This window comes from Dipodomys spectabilis, unplaced genomic scaffold (assembly GCF_019054845.1).
Source record: "Dipodomys spectabilis isolate Male_0828 unplaced genomic scaffold, ASM1905484v1 ptg000018l, whole genome shotgun sequence".
Lineage (NCBI taxonomy): Eukaryota > Metazoa > Chordata > Mammalia > Rodentia > Heteromyidae > Dipodomys > Dipodomys spectabilis.
The window spans coordinates 21,576,321-21,604,232 of record NW_024870695.1 but is presented as its reverse complement, the minus strand read 5'-3'; the positions used below and the strand labels follow the sequence as shown (position 1 = coordinate 21,604,232).

The window sequence follows — 27,912 nt, the reverse complement described above, 5'->3', positions numbered from 1 at the left end:
ACAGCAGGGACTCAAGAATACTCAGCCCAGGCTACTACTAAGAAGCTTGGAGCTCCAAAAATAGAGAGAAGAAAAAAAAAAAGATCATTCAACACACTACGGCAACCAACCGGAGGTGCTTTCACTGTCCACCAAATTATCACAATAGAAATAGAGATATATATGGAGGAGAGAGAGAGAGAGAGAGAGATTTTTTTTCACATCTGAATTGACGCTCATGCAGTCTTCTAGATTTGGGCACGTTGAGACAGCATTCACATCCCATGCAAACTACAAAGGAACTAGTTTTAGACTACACATTGTGTTAATATTGATATTAAAACGTGACAGGAAACAAAGCAATTTGTGTCCAGGAAAAAAAAAATCTTTTAAGGAGGGGGATTTTTAAAATTTAGTTTCATGTATTTATTTTTCTTTCTTTCTTTTTTTTTTTTTGGATCCATTAAATGATCATTTTGTTTTTATTTATTCATATAAAAATAGACAAAAGATCTCCATTCTTTATCCTTCCCCCTCCCCACACCCTTTCCCCCCTCCCCACTACTGACTACTCCCTCCCTTCCAGCCCCTCCCATTTTTAATCCCTGCATGAAAGTCGGCAATACTGAAGTGGTCGAAGATGGGATATGTCATGGAAAGTTCGGGCATCTTCACAGAACAGTAATGATGGCGGCAGAGGGTTCCCTTTTGAGGTGGAGAGCCTGGGATGGAGGGAGGGGATGGGGGGTGGGAATGGTAACACCTGAAGGTTGGGCCAAAGCTGGGGTGGAGGCAATGTTCCTACAGAACACCCACACACTCACCTCCTGCAGTAGTAGGAAAAGGGGGATTTAAACTTTTTTTCCTTTTGTTTAAAAAAAAAAAAGACAAAGAAGAATGAATGCAGAGCATACTGATTGAACGAGTTTATAGCTAAAGCATATCTGACTCAAATACTTGTTGATGTGTGCAAACTCCAGACTGAGAAAAAGGAAGCTCAGATGCACCTCAGCTACCGAGGGGAGAGCTGGCCCCCACACCCCCAGAGCCCGATGGGGCTGAGTCTGCCTTAGACCCTGCCCTCCCTCACACCCCATCAGGCCCTCCCCATGAGGGGCCCAGCCAGTCTACCAGGTTAATTTTGTCACAGATATAATTCCCTCTAATAACTTTAACTTTGTATCCAGAACAGAAAAGAAAAAAAAAAGGGTCAGTTTTTTAAAAAAGTGAGCTCTTAATGGGTTTGAAACCTCAGGGTGTCTGGGACCAGCCACTGTGGGGTAACAGCCACACCTCAAAGAAGCACATAGCCTGAGCACCACACACTTCAGCTCCACAGGTAGCAGGCTCCCTTCTCCCTCCCTCCCCTGGCATCTCTCCCTGCCCCCCCCTACAGCTGCCTTCACTGGCAGAAGGAAAGACATCTGAAGTGCAGAGCTGTACTTGTGCTGCAGGGCCTGTGGCTGGAGACCCTTTCACTCCTCCTATGGCTCCAAAGAGCCCCAAGTGGATTTTCACCTCTTCGTCACAGGGGAGGGAAGAGTCTAAGGATGCACCACACTAGGCTGGTGGAAGACAGAGAAGAGGATATAAGATAAAAGGAACCAAACCAAGTTGGGTCTGGCTCCTGATTCAACAGTGAAAAGCGATTTGATGTCCTCAGCTGTCCTGGGGCAGGAGGCTCCAAGGTTAAGTCCCTCTGAAGCTCTAAGCCCAGGGTGGGGAGCAAGTCAATGGAAAGAGAACAGGTTAAGGAGAAAAAGAAAAAAAAATTACACAGGCTTAGAGCAAGTGAATAGCTTATTTGGAAACACACTGGCAGACAGAGGAGATGGGGCGTTTTGAATATAGAAGATTACACCTGCAGGTAACATTTGGCCCTTTTTACTCAAGGAGGCAAGTATCAAGCTGATATATTCAAAAGTCAGTATTATCTTGGTAGAACACACTTTCTTCCTCTAGGCTTGGGAAATGCAGAGTCAGACAGAAGACTCTTGGTTTCTCTAGGCAGCTAAACCTCTCCTTCCATAAAGAAATAAACCAACCTGTTCTGATTTATCATGGGGCGGGGGGCGGGGAGTTAAAGATGGGAGGCCCAGTGGAAAAGGGAAAGACTGCTCAGCTTTTTTTCCCCCCACTGGTGGGATTTAGATGCAGGAAGCTCCAGGGCAGGCCTGCCTAAGTGGAAGTGTTGGGGAAAGAGGGCAGGTGGGGGGTGGGGGGGGGGGCGGGAGGTTTCTCCCAGCAGGGAGAGTTCCTTAGGGACTCATCTGGCCTGGGGCAGGCAGCCCATGGAGACAGGATGTGGCGTGCTCACTGAAGAATGCTGAGTAGAGATGCTTCTTGGACAGCTAGAAGGCAAGCGGGCTGTTGGTGCCCTGGCCATTCCTGGCAACTTCTCCAGTCCCCTATGCATGGAAGCTTGGCCCTCAAGAGTCAGCCTTGAGGAATTTCACAATAAGCAGCTCGTCTCAGGCTGTATTACCTCTCCTTGCTTAGTTATCTTCTGTCAAATGATATTCAAATCATCATGGAGAAAGCACTGTATTAGAATGTAGCTTTAAACCCCCCAAGTCTCATTTTATTATGCACTGGTTCATGATAACATGTAAAATCTACCTCAAAGTCACCTTGCAAATAAGTATCCCCAGCCAGGGTTGGAAGATGGTGCTGCTGGAGCCCTACCAGAGGTGCAGTGGGCAGACAATTAAGTACCCAGTTTTTGGCTGTCCTCTGCTCCACAGACAATGGAGCCTGTGCCCTCAAAGGCTGGCTAAGGAGGAGAGATGTCTCTAAGCTCCATAGTCAACACCTGCCTCTCTGCTTCTCTCGGTGGCAGAAGAGCCACACTCCAGAGAGTAAGCTAAAGCCCCAAACAAGCCATCTGCAAACCCATGCATATTTGGGCATATTCAAAAAGCAACAATGGCTCAGGCTGCTCAGGAGAGAAAGGAGACAGACACTTGGCACACAGACTTGCTGGTAGCTGTTTCTGTAAGAGGTACTTAAAAAGATGCTTTTGCTGGGTATTGTGAATTAACTAAAAGCCCTCCAACTTTGTATCTCTGCCCTCTGATCTGAGCTGTTCTCTGCCACAGTCCTTTTGCAGTCACCTTGTTTTAAGAGCAAAGAGAAGATTCAGAGAAGCATCTTGTGTGGAAGGTAAACTGTCCCTCAAACAAGCCATGTCTTACTTATTATCTTAAAGCTAACAGCCCCAAAACTCAGGAGACCACCTTGTTCCTGTTCTGTTTCAGTAATAAGCTGATGACACTGCCATGTAATACTCTGCTCTTCACTATGTCTCTGTATTTTTCCTAGGGGACGTGAGTGGCCAGACCTAACTAGGGACTGCTGGACTTTGGGCTGAGGGTCTAAACACCTGGTTTTATTTCTGCTGGCTGATGGTGGAACAGCATCAAGGACAAAGTAATTTTCTTCTTTTGGGAAGTCATTGTAGCCCTATATACCTGCACTTCAGCTGGCCACGGCAAGGGGTCATTTGAGGACTCCTTCCTCCCGCCAAGTTATGAGAGACAGGAGAGCAGGCAAGAAGCTAAGTTTCTGACCTGGGGTGCTTAAGAGGTCATGCTAGTCAATTCAATAATATATCTTAAATAGAGCAGCAAGATTCATTTTGAGGGGCTAGACATAGTCCATGCACCAAGTTCAGGTTAGGAAAATAAGATGGGCAAGGGCACCTTGACCCTGAGACAGGGTGTATAGGTGTGGGTGGACAGAGAAAATAATGCTGCATAAGCAGTGCTGAGAGGTATAAATTGGCTAACATAACTCCTGTCCAAAAAAGGGGACTGTCTTGCAAACACTTTGGCACTTTTTTTTTTTTTACAGAAGTTGGGAGTGTTCAGTGGCATGGGACAAGCTATCACAAGGCTGGCAGTTTGAGTAATCACTGTGGGGAGCAGGCTCACTTTTCTACCAGCAGCTCTGGGCAGTGTCCACCACAATGGCTTAGTACATGCAGGTTCATTCTTCCGCTGCACCCTACCCTCCAGCATCCCCTGGACTTTCCCAGGCCAGGTGGTAGCCTCAGGAGGCAACCACAGTGCAGAGACAGGGGCACTGGACTTGGAGTCAGAAGACAGGAGTGTAACCTGCCCCTGCCCCTAGAGCTATGTGTCTTATCTAACCCCTCTGGTCCATGTCCTCATCTGTAGCAAGTGAGCGATGTCTCCCTTCTTCAATCTGACTCACTGGGCTGCTGCAAGGATAAAAGCAAGTGCTTTGTGACTTGTCCAATTAAAAACACACACATACACACCTGTTTTTGAAATAGTTGCATATGAACAGTCCAACAAGGTAGGTACTACTGGCAGATTTAGAAAAGTCAGACAGAGGAAAACACAATTCACTTGCTCTAGAAATCAGGTGGTGATGTACACGAGGGTCTAATTCATCTGCTCGGTGCAGTTAATCTTCTTGGACCTGAAGAAAGAACTGCTGGGTGAGGACAGGAAAGCAAGGATACTAAATCTCAGGACAGCAAGATGAATTAATTCCTTTGGAGCTACTTGTCCTTCAGGAAAACACCTTGATGCTGACCCATAGAGGTAACAAGGTCCCAGACTCTCATTTGTAGGTTCGAGGGCACTTTATCCCTAGGCTAGGTGAGGCTCCATGTGGCTCTGCCCCGCTGTGGTCAGATGGGGGCTGGGTGAGGAGTACAATTAGCCACTGAGGTAGTGAGGTGGTAGGAGTCAGAACAGCCCTCCTGTAGGTCTAGTAAAGGGATGCCAAGTCTAGGTGTTTCTCTATTGTGCCCATTGTGATGCTATTGGATAGGATCATGAGGGAGACAGCACTTTGAGGGCATGTTTGGCTCTAAGGCCTGAAAACTGTGTTACTGCTGATCTAGACAAAGCAAACAAGGACCAAGTCCTTTCCAGATGAGCTCAGCCCACGTATCTGAGACAAGCCTAGCATAGGCTAGGCTCCTAATGTAGTGGGTCTTACATTCCCCCTCAAAGACTGGGCTAGCCTTGAAGACAATTTCAATCATTTGCTTTTGAGTCATCTGCTGTTGCCAGGTTTCATTAGACTGGAGGCTCCTGGCACTTTTCTGGGATGAGATTCTTCCCCGGCCTAGGCAGTCTGTGTTGCTCAGGGTGAGTGAAGGCAGTGGAGGGCCTAGCCTCACCAACTCCAATGCAGGTCATGTGCTCCTAGGACAGAATGAATCACATCCTGCATTTGTGAGCTGAGAAGAAGGGCGTCCCTGCCGACTGGTATCATGGCCTCCACTGCTGATTCCCAGTTCCGGATGGAATGGAGGACTGACAGCAGGCAAGGTTAAGCCCATGTGTCAGTCTCTGAGGACAGACTCTGTGTCACTCTATCATACTGGATTTCCCTGTTTGTTTGTTTATTACAGAAGCTAAAAGCCAAAATAAAGTAATCTCCTCTTCTGAGATCCACCTCTCCTCATCTTGTCTATACTATGCTTCTCTATCTGCCGTGGCCCAAAACTCCACAGTGACAAGACTGTCCTTCTATTAGTAATGAATTCTATCAGTAATGAGTAGGCTGTGTGGGGCAGCGAGGAGCTTTTTCAGGGTTCTTATGGAGCCCCATGTTCAAGAAGGTGTGCTGAGTGACATTTGTTCAGAGTTGTCCCAGAGTCTCTGAAAGTGCAGGCAAAAGGTTTGTAGTGTGACAAGATCTGCCAGTGTTTTACCATCAACATCCTGCCGCTTTGTTAAGCTAATGGTCTTGAGACTCCAGGCCTACACTGGTTAGAACTTGCAAGCAGTAGCAGCCAAGGAAAGCTACCGGAAACCGCAGTTCCCAGGGAAGGCCTACCAAGCCACTCAATAGCCAGGCACAGAGCCTTTGCTTCCTCAGCCAGCCCTCTCGGGCCTGAGAATCAAAGGGAGAAGGGGTGCAGAAACAACTTCCGCTTCCACCTTGCCTATCTTGGGTGGCTCCCAGTCAATCCTAAAAATGTTCTTTGCCTTGCTTAACTTTTCAAAGAAGATAGCAGTGTGGCTTTCCCCACGTGCCCTTGCCGCTCTCTTGTGCTGCTGCACTGCTGTGAGCTCACTCACCGATTTCCACCCTGCAGGTGGCGTGCTAGCCATTGCACCTGGCCACTGGGCTTTAGATCCCTGCTGTGTCCTATAAATGAAACACTTCCTGTGGGACCAACATACACTTGCTACCCTATAAACTTGTTTAAAAACAACAACAACAACAACAACACACTATAAAATCCAGGGCTAGGACTATAAACTTAGAAGATGGCCTAACATAATCATTTCAGTCATGAGAGTAAGCTGCATAAAAATTAGATGTCACCTCAACTCTGTGAGAAACAATGAAATGCTACAATATTAGTGAGATAAGAGAGGAGAGAGCTAATGAAGCACGAAGTTGTAGACGCTATAGCTTTAGAGGGTATTAGGCTAGAGAAAGGCAATTCCAATTTTTTTCAGTACCTACTGTGGTGACAGGTACATTGGTAGGTACTTAAAACCTACCCTTCCTTCCTTCGTTCCTTCGTTCCTTCACTTCCTTCCTTCCTTTCTTCCTTCCTTTCCTTTCTTCTTCCTTCCTTCCTTTCCTTTCCTTTCTTCTTCCTTCCTCCTTCCTTTTTCCTTCCTTCCTTCCCTTCCTCCCTTTGGACCTTGTTCTTGCTAGGCAAGTGCTCTACCATGTGAGCCATGACCCTAGTCTCTTTTATGTGAAACAGGATGGCCTCAAACTTGTGATCCTCTTGCCTCTACTTCCAAGTGTTGGAATGATTATCGGCCAATACCACACACCCTAACAACACTGTCTCCCCTCACCCCCACATTCCTAACAACTTGTGAAACAGGCTTTGTTACCTGTGATAGAGATGAGGAAACTGAGGGTTTGAGCAGCTAGGGATTGTTTTCAGGGTCACTCGGGGTCTTACAAGCCTGAACCTAGCTAGCTCTAACCTGGAAGCACATGTGCTTTTGGCTGCCATACACAGCTTAGTTGTTCCTCCTTAAACCACAGCCTGACACGGTTTCTGTTTAGTTGGGCCTGTCTTTGCCCCAGAGGAATGACAAATTCAAGGACAAGGAATCACTTCTTAACCTTGGAGTGGCAGCTGCGAAGGACGGCTTGGATATGGTTACCTTTTCTGAATTGGGAGCTCCCTGAGGTTGAGCAGTGGCTGCCAGATGAGATAAAGGGACTTCACATCTCCTGAGGACTAGACAATCCTCCATTGTCACAGCCCAAAGAACAAAGAGCCTGGCAGCCGTGCATGTAGGCAGGTAGCATTAGTGGAAGGGGGTGCTACCAGAGGGAAAGTAAGCCCTGCCAAGCCTGGACCCTTACTGGGACCTCCTCACCAAAGTGCCTGGCCCAGTAGGAGCACCCAGAAGGCTGAACTCAGTCCCAAAAGACCACTCCATTTTTTTTCTAAGGTGAGTCCTGGTGGGGAGCAGGAACACCTTAGAGCTGATTGGCATTTACTGCCCAATCCTATCTAATGGCAGCCAGCAGGTGAGGTGGGGAGGGTGCCCAGGGGGGTAGTCTCTTGAGGACCTGTACAAAAGACTTTCCACTTGAGCAGCCCGTCTTTAATGATTATAAAGGCACAGGAGTTTAATCCATTTTTGATGTAAGCGCTAATAGCTCTGTGCCCTTGAAGTTCAAAGCAGGAGCATACATGTCACTAATTAGCCAAGCACGAGCCATTCAGCTCCCTCTCATGTTTCTAATTAGGTCTTTAATAACAAACAAACTCCGACCTTAGCAAAAGGCCCCCATTCGTCAGACAGTCTAGGAGGGTGGCTGCTCCCGTTATGGTTAATCTAGGCTGTTTGTTGTATGTGTACGTGCACCTAATCATAGCCCCAGACAGCATTGTCCTCCAGGAAGTTCAAGCCATGGGGCAAAGATCCCCATAACCCAAGGGATGGTAGTGTTGTTGGACCTGCTGGGAAGACTAATGGTAGGCAGGAGAGCCCTAAGTCCATACTGCAGATCCCAAACCTAGGCTGGAGATTTCTCCTGCTAGAGGATGCTGGGTGCCCGTCAGAGGGATGGTGTGAAGTTCTATATTAGCCCATGGTTGAGCTTGGGTTATACTTTAGTCTTGCTAAGTTTTGATTTGATGGGTCTAAGTGTGATCTGGCCACAGGGAGGTTTAAAAACTCTCCAGGTTATTCTAACTTAACACAGTGAAAGTTCAGGAACTACTGCACTAACCCCAACCTCAGGGCTGATTTACTCAGAAGCAATGATTAACAGCTATTAACAGGTTCACTGTTATTAATGAGTATCATCCATAAAGAGAGCCAAACCCTAAAAGAGTTAATTAACCACACTCCAACATGGAGATTTGATTGACTGCAAAAAATGATATGCAATTCTGAAATACCTAGTTTCAAGTCTCTGGTTATCATCTCTGTTTCCTACTGCATCAATACACGATTCCTCTCTCTATGAAGCTCCTGGCTTTATTTCCACTTGGTACCACTCAAATCGTAAGCCACTGTCATTGTCATTGCCTCCAGCCCCAAGGACAAGGAATAAGGAATATGGAGTTGTGGAACTTCCCCATCCCTGAGTCATTCAGCAGAGGTGGAGGTCTAGTCATTTATGTAGGCTCTATTCTTTTACACTCCCACTGGATTAATTCACAGGGTACTCCTCCTAGGGAGAAGGGATCTAAAAGGAAACGGTTTAGATCTAAAGGATCAGCTGTTTCAACCTCAAAGGCTAAGACATGAGGTGTGAAGACAATCTCTCACCCCCAGCAAGTTAATTCCAAGCCTGAACTTGAATGTACTCTTCAAGACTGGAGGGAAGGAGAGAGGGAGGAGGGAAAATAGGATTTTTTTGGGGGAGGGGGGGGGAGTGTTACTTCAGAGAAATTTAGATATCTTATGTACCTAGAGATGAATTATCAAAGGCCAGGAGGGAAAAAAAAGTCTATGTAAATAGTAAAACAGGTCTAGGTTTTCTCTTAGTACTGTTCCATGTTGTCTGGGTATACTGCTTCATTTTAGATCTTTTCCCTGAGTGAGCAAGAGCATGGCCTGGGTCTGGGCCTGATATACTGATTACAGGGCACCTGGATCTTGTGGGTGTCTGTGATGAACTCTTCTCTTTAAGGTGAGGAGAGTTTATCCTGTCCAGGTGACAGCAAGAACTTTCAGGAAATGGGGGAAGTGGGGCTGGGGAGCAGGGCTTGGCCAGCTTTTCTAACCACATTGCCCTGCAGGTAAGCAGGTTCCCTTTGTTTACCACAGACCTGGACAGACCATTTTATTAATATTAATAAGTAGCCAGGAACAAAGGGCCCCTTTATTTTTAGCTTTCTCTAATTGTGTAGTAATTACTCATCTACAAAACAAATGAGCCCCTGCTTGCAGTTGCCATGGTACCAGGAGTCCAGCCTCCCTGCAGGATGATTGGCTGAATAGCCCACAGTTCCTGCCTGTGGTTCCTCCCCTCCCTCTACCATTGGCCCAAAGCAAAGCCCCAGCAACTAGGCAGCCAATCCTCTCCCAGCTCAAGGGCAGAGCTGTATATCCCAACGACCTTCCAGATGCAGGCCTCTCAGGGCAGAGGAAAGGATGTTGACACCTCCCCATGGAGAAGTCTGCCTTCCCAGAGAAGCCCTCCCTCCATCACCTAGTTTCTTTTGGACAATAGCTAACTTCCTTTATTCTTCTTTAAGCAAAAGGTTTTCTTTCAAATAATTATGTTCAAACTCCTTCCTGTCTCCTCCCGGCCTCTTTTGTCTGACATTGGTTTGAATGGAGGCAGGGTCCAAAAGCCAGAGCAGAAATGTCAACTAAAGAAAGCCAAGCAGCATCATGGCATTAACAACAGCAGGTGCCAAAGGGGTGTGTGTGTGGGGGGAGGTAGAATGTCTCCTGATGCCACTTGTAAATGGATTCTGGGTTATCTCCTCCCCTAAGAATATGGAGAATTGTGTGAGTACAGCTGTAGTTTTCTGTTACGTGTATGTTTTTAAAGCTGCAGAGTTCTGCTCAGCCATCACTGAATTGGTACAATGGAGCATCCGATGATAGGGATTCAAATCTTGTCAGTGACACAGCAGACAGGTTACTGTCCTCTCTAAGCCAAATTTTAATCTTTTAAGGGTACGGGTATGGCAGATGCACCAAGTCCTGACACCTGCATTTGGAATCCTGGCTGTGAGGTCTTCAGCCGAAGCCTGAGTCTTTGGTAGAACCTAGGCAGCTTAGGTGTCCCTACAACACTGCTACCAGGTGTCTGCTGGCACGCAGACCCCTCACGAAATAAACACAGCTCCTTGACAGAGCTCCTTTCTCAGCTTCCCACACCCTGCAGTACCTATACCCAGCACTTGGTCCCTTCTCCAACATGCTCTCAATGCTCCTGGAGCTCCCAAAGACACCACTACATTTCCTGTCCCTCTTTCAGACAGCTGGGCCTGGGCTCTCGAGCCAACTTGAGAGCAAGAGAACAACCTGCTCTGGGGTGAGGAGGGGCAGGCAGGGATATGTCACCTACTGAAAACCATTCCACTGATTTAAAAGACCATTAACATTCCTCTACTCCATTCACTGTAGGATTAACTTATCCTTAGGTCTGGGCTTCAAGGCTAGTCACTAATTGCACTAGAGTTGATTTATCAAGTGCACGGTATTTCTATTACAAAATTATTGATTGGAGTTGATGTATTTTATCCTCAACAGGGTTGAGTCCAAAAGCCCTTGGAAAATGAATGAAGTTGAGGTCAGCATTGGGTAGCTGCAACACATTATTATAAATTCACTGGAGTTATGGAAATCTTGTGCTGGTTTCTTTATGGTGGAAGTCCTGGCTCTTCCAGAAATGAAAATGGGAAGTAAGGTATCTGTCCCCTGAACACAAGTGGGGATGGAGAGATGTGCACTCAATTAAGGTCCCTTTGGAGCCAAGTGTGGGTGGCTCACGCCTGTAACACTAGCTACTCAGAAGGCTGAGATTTGAGGACCATTGTTTGAAGCCAGCCTGGCAGGAAAGCCTGTGAGACTCTAATCTCCAATTAGCCACCAGAAAACCAGAAGTGGCCCTGTGGCTCCACATGACAGAGCCTTTTGCAAAAAAACTAAGGGACAGTACCCAGGCCCTGAGTACAAGTTCTCTCTCTTCTCTATCTCTCCTCTCTCTCTCTCTTACACACACACACACACACACACACACACACACACACACACGAGGTCCTTTGGGTAAGCTTGGTGGGTTGCAGCAGCTGCGGCTGGTCCTAACAGGTCACCCATTTGCTTTTGCCCCGAGTCTCTTTGCCAGCTCTCTTCCATGACCACAGATGGGGATGTATTCTAGGATCCCCAAGATCTTAGCCACAAGATGGTCTATTGTGGGGTTGCAGACTCCAAAGGATGCTCGCTTCTAGGCATGGAGGGAAAGTAGAAGTGATTAACTGCGTCCTTCACCTCTCATACTCTATCAGGTCTTGTTAATGAAGCTGACAAAAACATTCCTGAGTAGAGGGCAGAAGAAGTCTCTTCCATGAAGCCCTCCTAGGAAGACAGACCAAAGCTGTGAGTGGCCTCTTGTCTGGGTGTTCTCCCCATGAAGCTGTGCTGGTCACCTCTACTAGAGAAGTCATGACTCACCCCACCAGCTTCCTTTCCCATCAGCATTCATGAGAACAAATACCCACTAGGGCAATTGCATTCCCTGTCTTCAGGGCCTGATGCTCTGTCTCCTCCAGCTTACTACCCTCCACCCCAAGGAGTGGACCACTCTGATAGGGCTGCCACATAGACCCGCGTCCCTGAAAAGCAGTCCAAGGACTCCAAGAAGTGGGGCTTGGGGGTAGACTGGCTGATATACCTTAGGGGATAAATTCTTGCTACTCTGGTCAAGAGCAGTAGGAGGAAGACAAGAATGAGGAAGATCTTGAAGACTCCTTCCAACCCTGGTTCCATTCTCGTTCGCTATGGTTGGACACTCAGCATAGGATCCCAGCTGGGCAGGCTAGCACTTCGGGGTTGACCCAGTTCTGGACTGGGGGTGGGGCAGGGAGCGTGAGGGGTGGTGGTGGTGGCTGATGGTGAGAACATGGATCCAAGCCCCTTTGGCAACGTTGAAAATATGGAGCCCTTTCTCTCCCTGGTCCCCACACTATCCTCACAAGGCCAGGCTGTGCCCAGCTTTCGGAGACCCTGTAATATCAACTCAACAATGCATGTTCTACAACTACAGCTACAGCTACCAGTACATCTACTACAGTGCATGCATTTAGTTCAGTCCCACAGATACATACAATCTAAGAACAGGCAGGGAGGTGTGAAATGTTTTACTGGACAACAGGTGTTTTGGAGTTGTAACTAATAAAAAATAAATAAAAAACGAAAGTGTACAAAAAAAAGACATTTCTCGAGAGTTGGATATGAGTTTTGTTTCTTGAATTGTTTCATCTGAACAAGCAAAAACATGCAAACCAGCTGGTACTAACAGGAAGCTGGACACTGAGAGAGGATTAATAGGTGTGGACAAACCTTCCCGCTGAGCGTGCTCAGAAGAGTGTTTGAGAGGAGGTGTGCAGATCCTAGTGTAAGAGAGGCGGGAAAGTATGCCTCAGACACTCTCACCGCAGCCCCAACCAAGCAAGAGAAAAGACAACAGAAACATGACTTGCTCACACTCACCACCACCATCAGGAGCTCATGTCACTACATTGGAATAAAGCTGGCAAGTATAAAGCACAGTAAAGGGTCCTGGCAGGGGCCGGAGATGGGTAGGGGAGGAGAGGGGAGGGCCGTGGGGCTCAGCAGCTCTGCAGACTGATACGTGGGCCCACCTGTAATGTCACCCCCAAAATAAAACAGCCTGAAAAGCGGAACCACTTCCCTCCTGTTGGGGAAGTCATGTACCAAACTGAATTTAGGTTTGGATGGGACGTGATGGGGCCGCTGGAACTGAATGAACACGAGCAAAATAAACAAACAAACTCTTTGACTGAGCACAAGAAAGATGATATTTCAAACTACCAGGTGAAGGCAAAAGAAAAGTGAACACTGATAGTGAAGTTATCTAGGAGTCAGCAGGGACCTCCCTTGGCAGGGGGTCACCCGAGCCCTGCTCACCTCAGGTCCTGGGGGAACTAAGAAAAGGTGGGCAGGCTGGCCCAGAGGAGTGGGCTGAGGTAGGTGCAGAGCTCAAGGCCCCCTCTGCCTGCCAGACCTGCTACAGTGGCAGCACAGCCCTGCTGGACACAAGCTGCCATTCTGAGCCAAAAGGAAGCTGCCTCCTATCCCACAGTCCTTAGCAAGTGCTTCCCACCTCAGGAAAGGCTCCCGAAAGCCATCACAAAACCATCATGGTGGAGCTAGGCAAAAATATAGAAAAAGTTGCTTACTCCCTAAACCCATGCCTGAGAATCCTCAGTGGGGGCAGAGGCCACATCTCTCTTGTGTGAAGTCACCTGCCAGCTATGGTATGCATGGTACCAAGCTCCAGGAAGGTATTCAGAGGACGCTGGGAACATGCACTATGTGATGATTTCTCACAATCAGGCTGCAGGCCCAGGAGGCTGGAGGTGTGTCTTTGGCAGCTTGGGAAGAGTGGCCCAGGGTAGTAGAAGGTGGTACAGGTAGAACTGGGTCATCAGTCCCCTGCGTCCCCTTTCGGGGCCTAGACTTAATGCGCATGCCCGTGAAAATCTGTGTAGTCCTCCTCAACTAGCAGACAGCTACTGAAAGGCCACTTACAGATAAATCACTGGCCAACCTGCCGGAATCAGAGTGCAGATCATTTTTTAGCGGGAAGGTGACAGTTGCCCTGGTAGCCAAAATGTGTTAAAAGAAAGGCATGAGTCTTTCTTTGTTTCTAACCTTACTCCAGGTCCAAAGGTAGGGCTGAGGGCTGAGATACATTCCTACCATAAGCAAGTCAGGCCATGTGGTGGACGGTGGCAGGTATACCCTACCCCAAGCCTGTGACCCTTAGGACACACGGGGGACTTCCTTGTAGCTATCTGGTGAGCTTGTACCCGGAGTAGGCACGTCCAGTTAAGGATTTCTTCCTTGCACTATTCCAGGTTGGGGTGGGCAGGTGGTTGGGGAGCACACTCCTGAATACAATTCACTAACAGTGCAACAATGAACATGGCTGACCTCGGATGGCCTGTGGGAGATTTTGCTCCCAATGGAAATGACTACAAATAAAACACCATTGATCCTGGGAAAAAAAAAATAAAGTGTGGTTGGAGATGACCTTGGGGGTTAGGAGTTAGAGGATGGGCAGGTGGCACGCTCGGCTGGCTGGGGGTGGGGAAGGTTCTGTGAGAGGACGGGGTGGCCAACAGGGGCACAGACTGCAGGGAGACGGCTCTCAGACTCGCAAAGAACCCCATGCTGCCCTTTAAACTTGCCATGAAGTCAAGGAGAACAGGGTGGGGTAGGGAGAGAGGCAGGGTTAATTTTGGGTTAAAGTTTAGTTTCATAATCCAAGTTATAAAAAGAAAGAAACGGAATGGAAAAAACAACCAACAACACTCAAAAAAAAAAAAAAAAATCTCAAGATAGTTTCTCCCGTCACAGGCACAGGTAGGTAGGACTGAGGCTTTTTTTTTTTTTTTAAATGAATAGTAAAAAGCACTCAAGTTCATAAACCAGACAGAATAGGGAGACGCAATTTAGCTGCTCTCAGGACCCAGGGGGCAGAGGAGACCCTGGCCAGAAGGTAGGTAGGGGCTTTGGACACCTGTGAGGGCAGATAGAAGCGGAGGATGCTCAGCTTTGGGGACCTGCCTGCCGCTCACCAGCTCCCTGGGCCCTTAGCAGCCCCCTGAGAATTCTCTGCCACCCCACCTCGTTCAACAAAACCCCAGTGGAACGGTTTGAAGGAGTGGATCCTTTGTAGTTTGGAGGCAGTGCCAGTTTGCATGGAACGGATTTTCACTGATATTTTCTAATGGGCCTCTCTGTGCCAGTTTCTTACCACTCAGGGTTTGGGTTTTTGGTGTTTGCCCTCTGGGCTTTTAGTGCTCCATTTCAGCACTAGCTCCCTCACCAGTTTCCCTGCTCCCGCCCACCCCGCCACCCCTCCCACAGAGCCCTGTTATGCAAACTAAGTACTTCCCTGGGTACTCCTGCACACATGCCCAGGGCAGGGTGGAGGGGAGTAAGATAGGGACTGAGCTGCAGCTCACAGGGAACCCCATGCGAGGCACAGGGCCAGTGCCTAGGAAGGCAGAGGGTACTCAGCGGTAGCCTCATAGCACTGCTGGGAAAGTATTCCCATGTCACTTGTCACTGGGGTTCCAGACCTCTTAAAAAAGTTTAATTTGAAGACTAAAGGGCTGGGAGAGAAATGCCTGATTCTCTTGGCAGCTGGAGCCCAGGGGGTTGTCTTAGTTACAGTCAGGGGACAGCTAGGACTCCAGACCACAGCAGCTTTCTTCCCTCCTTTGAGGTCAAGAAGCAGACCACACCTGGCCTTCAGGGGGGCTCTGGGAGTCCAACGAGTCCAACAGCCTGCCTGCAAATACCACAGGGGCCCAGAGGACAATCTAGTGCCTCTCTGGTACTACAATCAAGGAAAAGAAGCTTGGTAAGCCAGCCATAGCCAAAGAAGGCAACAGTCTCAGGGCGCACAAGTCGGGCCTTGGGTGGAAAGGTAGTCCAAAATCAGAAGGAAATCCAGTTCGCCTTAGGCAATGTGACTACAATAGTTTACTTTTAAGTGTAGTCCCAGCTGACTGATCCTCAGCAGCCACTGCCTTGGGTGCCTGGGACTCACCCATGCCTGCCTCCCTGTCTGCCCTCCATTCCCTGCCCTCCCTGCCTGGCTGAGGTGACAAGTGTTGGACAGACGCAGCCACAAAGATCTGACAGGGCCTTTACCTTCCCCTGCACACTGGGGCATGCCTGGGAGCCACCTGTCCCGCACACCTTCCTACCTGATCCTCGGGCTGCTGCCACCGCTGCCGCTGCCACTGGTCCATAAGCTGCTGCAGGGAAGCCTAGAGAGAGAGAAGGGCCAGAGTCAGGGTGGAGCCTGGAGAGGTCCTGGGAAGCCCCCAGCCAGGCTTCCTGTCCCCAGCTCACACAGAAGACAGGCCTGGAGAGAGGTGTCATGGGTAGCTTTGGGGAAGACATTATCAGTGGCTCTCAGGCTTCTGGAAGGCACACAATAGCTCCCTATCTTTTGAAGATGGGGCTAACTTGCCTGCTAACTCTACACTGACAAGCCATCACCCTCATCCAGGACTGGCATACTGCTTCTTGCGGGAATCTGCCTCAAGGTCAGCTGGAGCCACAGGCAGCAGGAAGCGCTCTTCTTCGAAGAGTCAGCCATCTCAACTCAGAACTTCATGCCAGTTGCATCTCAGTCTCTGGGAGAAGTGTGAGGGGCTACAGGGCTCCATGTGGACTAACAACGATGGCACGGTTTCACTTCCTGGGGACTGAGATGTGGTTTTTCTGACTGAGGTGCACAGTTAGATGGGGCGGGCACTGGAGAGTCTCCTAGGGGTCTCTGGAGTTTTTAAATCTAGATTTGTGCTATCTGCAAATACCCTGGGCAGCAAAACTGGGCCAGTCTGGAATAAAGTCAGGAGGCCAAGGTACATGGCTGTAGAGTGTTTAGATGAAGGAAGAAGTGGGCCCAAGTCCTCTGCCCTGGGCTTCTCTGGCCATCAGCATGTGCACACATAGCCACACACTGGGACACACACAGACCCAACTCCTATATACATGAACAGCCTCTGTCATTAGGCAGACACTTGGTGGCCTGACCCTAAGACTTACTTCCAATAGCTGTGGTTTTTAATGATGTGCCAGAAGCCAACCACAAACTCAATAAATGGCCCCCAATGGAGCCAGTCAATTTTAGCCATGGAGTCTTTGCAATAAGAGACATCAACAGGATGGAGGAAGACATGCACACAGGGGCAGGAAGGAAAAAGGAGAGAGAGAGAGACATCCTCCAGACAGAGTGGTCTAGAAGCCCACTAAACTAAGACTACTGTCCTATGCTACGTGGTACTACCAAGGGTAAAGAAGTTCACAGGGGAACAAGCTACTCTAAAAAGGTCAGGCTAAGCTACTTAAAATGTCAATGAAAAGAGACATACTTGCATTTAAATATGGTAATAGGGCTGTTGAAAGGGGAAAAAGAAAGATCCAGGTGAAACAAATGTACAGTTGTCCCAGGCTGGGAAGGAGTCTCCCAGTGAACCCAGAAGGAGCCCAGGATGGGACCCCGACCTAGTCCTCTCCCCAGCTCTTCCAGGCAGGGGCTAGCTTTCTGAAGATGTGGTGTGGCTGGAAACTGCTGAAGGAAGATAAGGAAGAAGTCAAGTTATGCCCCCTGTCCCGACCTCCGTACCCTGGCTCCTGCTGCAGGCCCGCAGTCAGGTTCAGGGGATGCTGCAGAGGAGAAGGAAGCAGGTGGGGAAGATGACGAAGGTCAGGTTACTCTTTCACACTCTCTTACCACAGATTTGACACAGCAGGTTTCCTTGGAAGCAGGAGAAGGTGATGGCTGGGGGAGAGGAGGGCGGTCAATAAGATCTGTTAACAAAAGGGCTATTTTTCTGGAGTTGGAGCACATTTTGGACAAAAAGTCTGAGAGAAAGTGGATGCGGGGGGTGGGGGAGGGAAACCCCTTTATCCAAGAAAGGAAATCCATTATCCTTCTTTTGCAGATAAAGGCTCCTATTGGAGACGGAGTACCAGACATTGCTGAGGGCCATCCAAAAGGAAGGTGAGTGGGTGATGGGGGGGTGGGAAGAGACAGTCAGAAGTCACCCCTCAGCCTGTACAGCAACACAGGATACAGCTTCCTGGAGGCCACTACGCTGCTGAGGACCCTGCTGAGACACTGGGGGCCTTGCGTCCTTCCCATCCATCCCCCTTAGAAAGCTCCTGAAGAGGAGACTGTGCCCTACCCTAGCATCCTCTGCCCAGGACCACTTTCACCCCAAATGTTCCCCATAGGACTTGGCAGATGGACAAGCATAGGCCAGTTTAAAGGAGTATTAGTTGCAACAATGAACTTATACAGACGGCATCCAGCTACCACTCCTGTCTTTTAAGACCGGCCTTTTTCCCAGGCAGGGTTGTTCAAATGGTCCCATGGTAGAAGCCTTGTTCTAAAGGCTATCTTCACACAGGCCTGCATTCCTTACTGGTTCGGTGGCCTCTAATCCATCACAATGTCCCACCTTCACCCTGGGTGTCATTTTAGTGAAGCTATACAGCCACAGCTTCAAATGAGAACACATCTTCCATTTAGCCCTAATGATGACAAGTGGGAAAAGTGGACGGGCATGGGCTGACACCCCGTAAGTGAATCCTACAGAAAGGAGGGTAATGTCTTACTGACAAATCTTAGAGGGCCTGGGTGTTATAGGCTGGCAATGTGGGCGCTAAGGAATGCAGTATATTCCAATCAAAGAGGGATATCTAGGGACAAAACAAGGAGGTGCTAATGTGATTCCCAGTGTGGACATGCTGTGTGGCTTGTAGGAGCCAAAGACCCTCAGTGTGAATAAAAAGATCCCCCAGCTTGGCATCACAGTCAGTCTAGCTGACTCCTGCTTTCTGTGTGACTTGGGCATGGCATCTCTCCCTGTCTGCTGCCAGGGTGGGGGGTGGCAAGATGACATTCACCACAGACAAGGCACTGAGCCCTCTGGAATTGGTTAATCATGCAACAGAGAAAGAGTGAGAGCGAGAGAGCGAGAGAGAGAGAGAGTGTGTGTGTGTGTGTGAGTGTTGGTCCTGGTATTTGAACTCAGGGCTTGGGTACTGTCCTTTATCGAAGGCTGGTTCCACCATTTGAGCCACAGCTCCACTCTTGGCTTTTTGGTAGTTAAGTGCAGATAGGAATCTCATGGCCTTTCCTGCCCAGGTTAACTTTGAATTGTGACCCTTAGATCTCAACTCAGCTTTTGCTGGGCATGGTTGGAGCTAGCATTCTTCAGTGCAAAATGGAAGTCGGTAGTGTTTTTCTTTTCTTTTGCGATTATAAAATACCACACCTACATTTTCCTGCTTTGGTGGCACTTCCTGGTTCTGTCTTACCTAAGCATAATTATTTTTATATGTGTATCTTATTTCTCTTGCCAGATGACACATTCTTCTATGGCAGAGAGGGACACAGTCACACGGCCCACTTAGGACCCAGTTCACTGAGCTCTCACCCACCAGCTGAGGATGCTCAGGATGTGTGGATGCAGGCTGGAGTCACTGCTCTGGGTCAAGGATAGATGAGAGTAAGATGATAGATGGCCGGTGAGCCCAGCAGCCTCTCCACTCCCTTAATCCCTGCCCTAGGCTGGCAAACTCAGATGCACGTGGTTAATCTAGGAGGGTGGGGGCAGTGCTACAACACTTGGGAGCATCCTGCTCTGACCCACGTGCGGCCTCCCTGGATTAAGAACCATCTGGAACCGCCTGGGAGCTTTACTGATGCTGATGTCTGGGTCCTCTTCCTCCCATGCGTTTTCAGCTACCTGGTCTTTGGTGCCGCTTTTTGTTTTTGTTTTTCCTTTTAAAAACATTTTTGGGATTGAACTCAGGGTCTTGTTCTTGCAAGGCAGGCATCCAGCCCCCTTTGCCTTTGTTCTTTTAGAGATGGGGTCTTACTTTATGCCCAGGGGGGTCTGGGTTGAAACCTCCTACTTCTACTTCCCCTTTATCATTGAGGATGACAATATACCACCACACGCAGCCACTGGTTGAGACAGAGTCTCAAAAACTTTTTTATGTCTGGGTTGGCATCGAACCAAGATCCTGTCCCTATCTTGGTTTCCCAAGTAGCTAGGATTACAGGCTTGAGGCACCTCTCCCAGCTCTCTGGAACCTTTATAAGCTGAGGCTGAGGATCTTTGGCATTCACAGTTTAAGAAGAGCAAGTCTCAGTGGAGAGCTGTTCCATCTGTCATCCTCTCTACCTTGTGGGAGCAAAGGGCCCCCTGAGAACACAGCAGAGATCTAATTCTTGACATCAGTACCCTGTGAGAGCCATCCAGTCAGAGCAGTGGGGCCCAATCCTGTCTAGAGGAGCTTCCACACCTGATGTCCTGGCACCACCTCTGCTGACAGAATCAGATGGAACTCGGGCCTATCTTTTAGAGACCATCCAGAAGATACTGATGTAATGGGGATAAACTTGGTTTAGCGGAAGTCTGGGGGCTTGTCTCCATCCTGTAATGGGGAGTATACTAGGGTCTCTTCTCCTGTTCTTATTAGGGTAAGATGCTAGACTAGAGGCAGCTGCCTGTGGTATGGCCCTGGCTCAGTCAATATTTATTTCTGTGATCTGGAATGAGTCAATAGACTCCTCTGTCCTCTGTGCCTCTCAAAAAGGAGAGAAGATAATTCCTAGGCTCCTTATTGCTTCAGGTGGAGCATGTTACTAGAAGTCTATGATGAACAATTCCTTCCAAGTTGTGCTTGCTTAAAGAGCTCTCCACCCATTCCCAACACCCTCTGTACTTCCCTCCCCCCCACTGGCAATTTCTATAGATGGTTCGAACATTCTTGGCTAAATCTAGTGTTGCTTCACTGAATCCAAACACTACAAAATAAGCCACCAAAAGAAGAAACTGTCACCCAGAATGTAGGAAACATGTCCTACACAAGTTTGGAAACACTGCCATCTGTCACTCTGGCTGGCCCAGGCTGCTCCCCAGTCCTGAGCAGGCCCGCCTGAGGCGACAAGGCTAGTGCTTTTACAAGACATTCATGGCTCTGATGTCTGTGCAGAGGAGAGGCTGGCGGCTGCCACAGATGAGGCTGAAAGTGGAGGACCCCAGAATTCACATCAGAACAGAAGGTTTGAAGAGGAGCAAAATTGATGACTGAAGGCATCTATTACCACCATCAAACACTGACAGTTCGCAGTGATGGAAGCTGATAAATGGTCCACGTGGAAAAGAACAACATGAGCCCTGAGTTCTTGGCATTCAGAAAAAGAATCTTAGATGCACCATTTCAGAAGTGAAACTAGCTTTCCTGGAGGGTGGCGAGAGCATCATCTCCTGGAGACCCCAGACAGAGGAGAGCAGTGCTTCCCGCATTTTTAGAATAGAACAACTCTCCTTTGGGAGAAGACAACGTGGGTCAAATGCCTGTCAAAAGCCAGGGCTAGAGCTGGGCTAGAGGAGGAGATTCTGTGGTCTACAACTCTCAGAGTGGGAGCCAGGCGCTGGTGGCTTGTGTAGGTAATCCTAGCTACTCAGAAGGCTGAGATCTGAGCATCATGGTTTTCAAGGCAGTTCTCATGGCAGGAAAGTCCAAGAGACTCTTACCATTCATTAAGCAGCAAAAGGCCAGCAGTGGAGCTGTGGCTCAAATGGTAGATCTCAACCCTGAGTGAAAAAGCTAATGGACAGCACCCAGGCACTGAGTCCAACCCCCAGTACAAACAAACACACACAGTACCCAACCAGGCTCCCACCTGGCCTAGTGTGAAAACTGAGACAAGTACTCAGTGCCTCTTACCACAGAATTTTCTGCTGCCTCCTTGTGCTGAGCCAGAGGCATGATGTTAGGTGCCTAGTCTAAAAATTCTGTTCACTGATGTGATATTTGGTATCCACGGAGCTTCAGTAGATAACACTTAGAATCTGCTGTGAGCAGCTCAGGAGAGTTTTATCTCAAGTGCATGCTCTAACGCTGGAGTTTTGTAGGGTTCGGGAAGCCTGGCTGGAGTGGCCACAGCCCTGTGGTGTGGTCACGAGAGTGAGGTAGGTTTCCTTGAGGCCTGGGGCTTGTGCCCATCAGAGGGACTGATTCCTCACTGCCTTCACTGCCATGCCACCCTCATGCCAGCTTCCCCAGCTTCCTGAGGAGGCACAGGGCTAGAGGTATCTTTCTGGGTCCTTCCATCAAGTGGAATCCCATTTGCTCCTCTGCCTCAACAAGTAACCTACAAAAGCAGGGGCTGTGAAAGGATGGGGACTTAAGTGTCTGTGCTGAATGAAAAGCTACGGATAGACAGAGGGATGGGTAGAGGGGGCATAGGCAGGTGCCGGGGAGAAAAAGCCTTGTTCTGCTCCTGCTTTACCTTAATCCCCGCCCTTGTTCAAGGGTGGGAGTGGAGGACAGAAGGAACCCTGACAGAAGGGAGTAGCAGAGCCTAGACTCATGTCTCCTTCCAGGCCTGTGTCTGGATGAGGCTTCTCACTTCAAGGGGAGACAGCCTTGGCCAGCCAGTACCCACGTCCCTAGGGTCTGCCTGTGGGGTTGCTCCCTGGGGAGTGACTCCTATGGCAAGGGTGGGATTGGCATCCCCCGCTTCATAAAGTATCTGCACTAGAGTCTTCATGGTCCACTGTCTTCACCCAGGTATAAGGACAGCACCTGCCTGGAGGGGAGCCAAGGAATCAATGAAGGCAGGAATGGGAGGGAGGAAAGACATGAAGTGATTTTTGTGCTTTGCACCTGCTCACTCCTAGACTGGAATACACTGCCCTTGTCTGCTGAACAAACTGCTATTGGTGCTTCCAAACCAGCTCTGATATCACCTGCTATGGTCTGAATGTTTCCACACACCCCTTTCCCTCCCAAGCAGATGTTGAAACCCTCAACCCCGATGTGACAGTATTATAGTTGACATGGCCTTTGGGAGGTATGAGGTCATGGAGGTGGAGACCTCATATTAAGATGTGTGCCCTCAGGGGGAAAAAGAGACCTCAGGAGTCCACCAGCCCCTCCACCCAGTGAGAACATGGCCATCACAGTGCATCAGAACGGCACTCACTTGACACTGGACTGACTGGGGTCTTGGCTTTAGGCTTTCCAGGCTCCAGAAGTTTAAGAAATACATTTCTGCAGATTTTTAGCCCCCGGACTAAGGGACTGTTATAGTAGGCTACTTAGGCTATAATGCTGTCCTTCTAAAATAACTGTTCATCCCTCTGTGCTCATGGTCCCTAGTGCTGCTAACACAGCAGTCATATTAAAAGGACTCTCCATCTGCTCCTTGTTCCCTGCCCTGGAAGGTTCTACTCCATAGGTGCTGAGGGCTGAGGGAAGACCCAGTCAGCTAGAGCTCTTGAGACCAAGGATTGTGGAAAAGTCTCTATGCAGGGCTGTTTTGGGGAAGGAAAGACAGCAGAAGATACACTTTTGCCTTCTACTTGTCCTTGGCTGTTCTGGATAGCAACCGCTTCCCAGCCTTCAGGCCTGACACTACTGTCTGCCCACAATTTCACACTCGGATAGTGTATGTTGTTGTTTTTTAATCTGAGGCTTTCACTTGCTTTTGCTGATGAAAATGAAACCTGAAGGCTTGAAGAAAAGTGATTAAGTTCCTGGGATGGACTTAATAGGGACTCGGAGGCTGGTGGCATAGGCCCTGGAGAAGGTGTGGGATGCTGTAAGCAGCAGTGTGAGGCAAGACAGATCGGGCAGGAATGGGGTCTCTGCCCACAGGGACAAAGGTGTGGAAGCCATACCAACTCGGCCTTCCTTGAACACGACTGCTTTCCAAAACAATCAACACAGGCCTGGCACCTTCACAAGGACGCAGGATAGAGCAAGGACAGACAGGGAAACTGAGGTCCAGAGATGACCGTGGCAAGGATTCATTTCCCCAATTTTCTGCTTGAGAACACAGTGCTTTTACTATGGGGAGAGGGGCGCGTACACGGTCACAGTCCCTTACTTACACAGAAGAGCTTTGAGAGGCACAGAAAGCTCATAGCAAGTGAAACCTGCAATTCCTGTCCATCTGGATGGCTCCAATTCATTTCTGCAAACACTTATGAGGTGCCTTTCATGCACCATGCCCTGCTTTCCTCAGGGAAGAGTCAACTCCAGATTCTCCTCATGGTGACTGGCCATGTCCACAGCCCCCATGAGCCTCCCACTCCTGGGTTATCTGGACTTGGGAAGGCAATTCTGTCATTCCTTTAAAGCAACAGAGATCCAACTTCCTGGGTAAGCTTGTTTTTACTACTCAAATGCGAGGATAAGCACACTCTGGGCCAGGTGGTGCAGGCGCCTGGCTAGCCCAGGGGAGCTGGGCTTGTGATTTAAAAACTGGCTAAGGATGGGCTCTACGGAGAGAGGAGTCTGCAGGGCACAAGGAACACACATTAGAGGGTGGGGATGGGGCAGATGTGTGGGGCTCTCCCTCACAGGAAGCACTTCTGTTTATAGCTCAGCTTAGGGTCCCAACAACAGACTTGGGAAGCCAGCCATCCTGTCTTGATATATCAAGACCGGCTTCCAAGCTAGTGAGAAACCAGCTGCTGCTCCCTGCGTGATGAGTCTAGCAGGGGCAGAGGGCCTACCATCCAATTTCTATTTTATTTTATTTTTGGTCAGTCATGGGGCTTGAACTCTTAGCTCTTCAGCTCAAGGCGAGCGCTCTACCACTTGAGCCACAGCACCACTTCCGGTTTTCTGGTGGTTTATTGGAGATAAGAGTCTCATGGACTTTCCTGCCCAGGCTGGGTTTGAACCGTGATCCTCAGATCTCATCCTCCTGAGTAGCTAGGACTATAGTCATGAGCCACCAGCGCCTGGCTACCATCCCATTAGTGTTTCTGAATCCTTTGCAAAATATTGCCCTCTGGGCAGAACTAAGAGGGCAATGATACCTGTCCTTAGCCATCCTGCTGAACTCTGCCTTCTCAGTGCCAGGGCTCTATGTGCTCTACTTCCCAGTCAACCCATATCCCTAGGCTGCAAGGGGCTACCACACCTTTATCATTGCTTTATCACTGACTGAGGCAAGCTCCGCTGCAAGCAGCAGCTGCTGACAAGGGCTTCTGGTGGTGTCTACTCCACAGGGACAGAACTTCCCTGTGCTAGGACACCTCTCCTCCGACCACCCCCTCCACGGGAAATACCCCACCGCTGTCTCTCAGAATGTCTGAAACTCAGCTAGGGCGCTACAGCCATCTTTACATTGGAACAAGGTCCACATGGTGCACAGCTATGAGTCCTCATGCTGAAGCTATTGATGCTTCTCACTCTACGTTCTGCCAAGCTTGGGCTTGGCCTCAGTCATCTAAATCAGTGTTCCAGGAAGCTGGTTCCCATTAGCCACAGCAGCCATGAGGCTAGGGAGCACAAAAGTGGGTACTTCTGGAATCAAGGTGAAGCGGGTGGTACGGGGAAGGGCTCCTTGCCTGGGGCCCATACTACCTCTGCCCTGGCACAAAGCATTGTGGGAGGGAGGACCAGGCACCAAGTCACACCAGATGCTGTCCTGGCTCTCCTGGCTGCTCTTTGTACTCAGCAGTAGAGGCCACTGTGGGTGAGGTAGAGACTTGATCACTGGGTGCATATTGATGCTGCTGTTTCCAATACAGCCGGAAGACCTCCAAGGGTCACCAGCCAGCCTGAGGCAGGGAGAGAGGAATGGGGCTGAGAAGAGTAGGCTTGCAGAAAGAAGGGGGTGCTCTCCTGGACTCCTCAAAGCTCCTGCCCCGGCCCCACCCCAGAGCTTCTGACTCACTCCAGAAGTCTGCCTTACACTACATGGCTACTTCTACCTCTATTCAATTTTCCCCCAAGCCTTGTATCTTGTGGGCTCCAAGCTACTCCTGTAAGCCCTACGGCCTGAAGCACTTCCTCTCTCAGGTTCCTAGCAGAGATACTAAATGTTCACTGCTACCAGTTCCATTCTTCCTTTGTGGAAACCAGAATCCTGTAACCTGCACAGGGTTACCTGGAGCAAGGCATTTTGACATTTCCTTGCAGCTGATTGGGCCAGGTGTTAAGTTCTGACCAAAGAGATCTTAGCAGGGTGTCAAGCATGAATTCTAAGAAGTGTTATTTAAAGTAAGAGGTGCATTCTTAGGGAAGTGTGTGTGGTGACTGGTGCTAAAGCACTTTCTCTAGACTATGAGGTAGAGTCTTATGCTAAAAAAGAAGACAGAAGAAGACAGACGATAATCAGACCCTTATTACACCCAGGCCTCTTTATTTAGGCCTTACTAATTCTTGTTTTATTTTTTTGCTTTTCCTTCTTTCCTCTTGTCTGTTCCTTTTTTTTTTTTTTTTTAATTGCCAGTAATGGGGTTTGAACTCAGGACCTGGAGCTTGCTAGGTAGCCACTCTATTATCTTCATCACACCAAGCATCCAAGTGGGACCTGGACACTAGACCCTCTCACTTCCTGTCCAGCAGCATCTCCACTATTCTACCACTGACCTGCACTTGAAAGCAAGCCCTGTACACAGCGCATGCCTGGTGTGCAGATGTGGGGGCTCCAGATGCTCCCGCGGCATTCCCAGTGGCGGGCAGGAATAGCGGCAAAGGCAGGGGCCTATGCAGCTGCTGCTCGCAGATGCTCTGCCACTGCTCAAGGACAGATCGCCCTGAGTGAGTGCACGCACTGGCTGTCCATGGTGGGAGCAGGGAGGGCGGGGGACAGGCTGCAGCCAGGGGGAGTTGGCACACATGTAGGAACTGTACTTGGCTGTCATTGGTACAGGCTATTTAGTGCATTCACCTCCCCTGGAGCGAGAACAGGACACTCTCAGGCTTAGAGATGGTGGGACACAGCATGTCCGTGGTAAACAATTTATTTTTCTACCTCAGTTGCTTACAGGGGGAAAAAAATGTCATTAGGGAGTAGCACAGATACACTATTTACAGTGATGGAGAAAATCCACAATGGCTGAAATGACTGTGAAACAAACAACCAGGACAAGCTCACCCAAGCAAACAATTAAAAAAAAAGTCTGTGGAAATAAAAAGGAAACTAACCAGTTATCTCATCAAGCATCTTTAATGAGATGAGTCACACGGCACACGCTGGGTCTCAAGGACACTGACATTCAAGTGTATGGATTTGCTCACATCCATTGCATTAAATGGAAGCATTCGGGTCACTTCTCAAAAACACAGCCACAGACAAAGGGGTAACTCCTGCAGGTGCAACTGAGCAGTATGCTATTAAGCTGAAAGAGTGAGGGTAATTCAAAGAGGCAAGTTGCGGCGGGGGGGGGGGGGGGGGGGGTCAGAATCATAGGAAAAGATCCTCTTGGGGTGGCCATGCCAAGCCCAGAGATGTGGCCTGATGGAGATAGTTCTTAATGCTCTATTCCTTCCTATCCCAGTATATCACTAGGAAGGCTAGGCCAGCACAGGCAGGGAAGGGAGGCTGCAGACACCAGGGAGGGAGGAGCCCAGTGTGGGTTGGTACCTAGGTGTGTGTTTAACATGAGGCAGTGCCAGACACTGTAGTACTTCTCAAAGACAGGTGTTATTATTATGGCCAGAGCCACAGAAAGACTGACAGCAAAGAACAAAAACAATCTGATAACACTTGCACAGGTGCTCTTCTATATTTTTGTTTTCCATGTTTTATACAAGGGTAATATGTATTCACCACTGTCCACCACAGCACATGAGTGCTCCGAGTCATATGGCTGCAATCCCTCTCTCGACCTCCAGCAATTCAAAGCTCACCCCATGAAATGCCTAGCAAGCCTGCTCAATCATTATTCTAAAAACTTGACACCTTTCTGCACCCTGAGGAGTCTCAAGAAGTCAGAAAAGTGTGTGGACCCTGGCACAGTCTGTGGGGAGCTGGGAAGGGGACGTGTCGCGTTCGCCATGTGTACAGGAGAGGTAAGAAGGAAGGGGAGTGAGAGCATAAAGACTGATTTTTTTTCTCCCCCTTGAACTTGAGTGAAGCAATGAGGTCTTTTCCAGGAATTAAAAATGAGAAACCCTAGGACAGGGTTTTGGCAGGCCCTGACAGCAGGTGGAATGGACCAGCAGGATGGTGTCCTCTCTAGAAATGGGAGCAAACCCGAAAAATTTGTCTTGCAAAAATTGGCAAATAGTCTGCAAAGTGAAATGAAAAAGAGAAGGGAGCAGATTAAGTGAGAACGGGAAGTGCAGAGGGGACTGGGGGAGGGCGTGGGGACCACTGACTATAGTCACAATTCTGAACTCCAAACCTCTCTGCATGACGGGCAGGTGGGGTGGACACCTGGGCCTGGGG

At 49.1% G+C, this 27,912-nt stretch overlaps 1 protein-coding gene across 6 annotated transcripts in view; it reads right to left on the bottom strand.

The window, feature by feature from the left end:
• Positions 1–27,912, bottom strand: part of Msi2 (musashi RNA binding protein 2) — a 369,453-nt gene that overhangs the window by 6,948 nt on the left and 334,593 nt on the right. For all 6 annotated transcript variants that reach the window (XM_042670695.1, XM_042670704.1, XM_042670685.1 and 3 more), the window contains exon 11: positions 15,887–15,949. In XM_042670695.1, the coding sequence (XP_042526629.1) occupies positions 15,887–15,949 (63 nt within the window). The remainder of the gene's footprint in view (positions 1–15,886; positions 15,950–27,912) is intronic.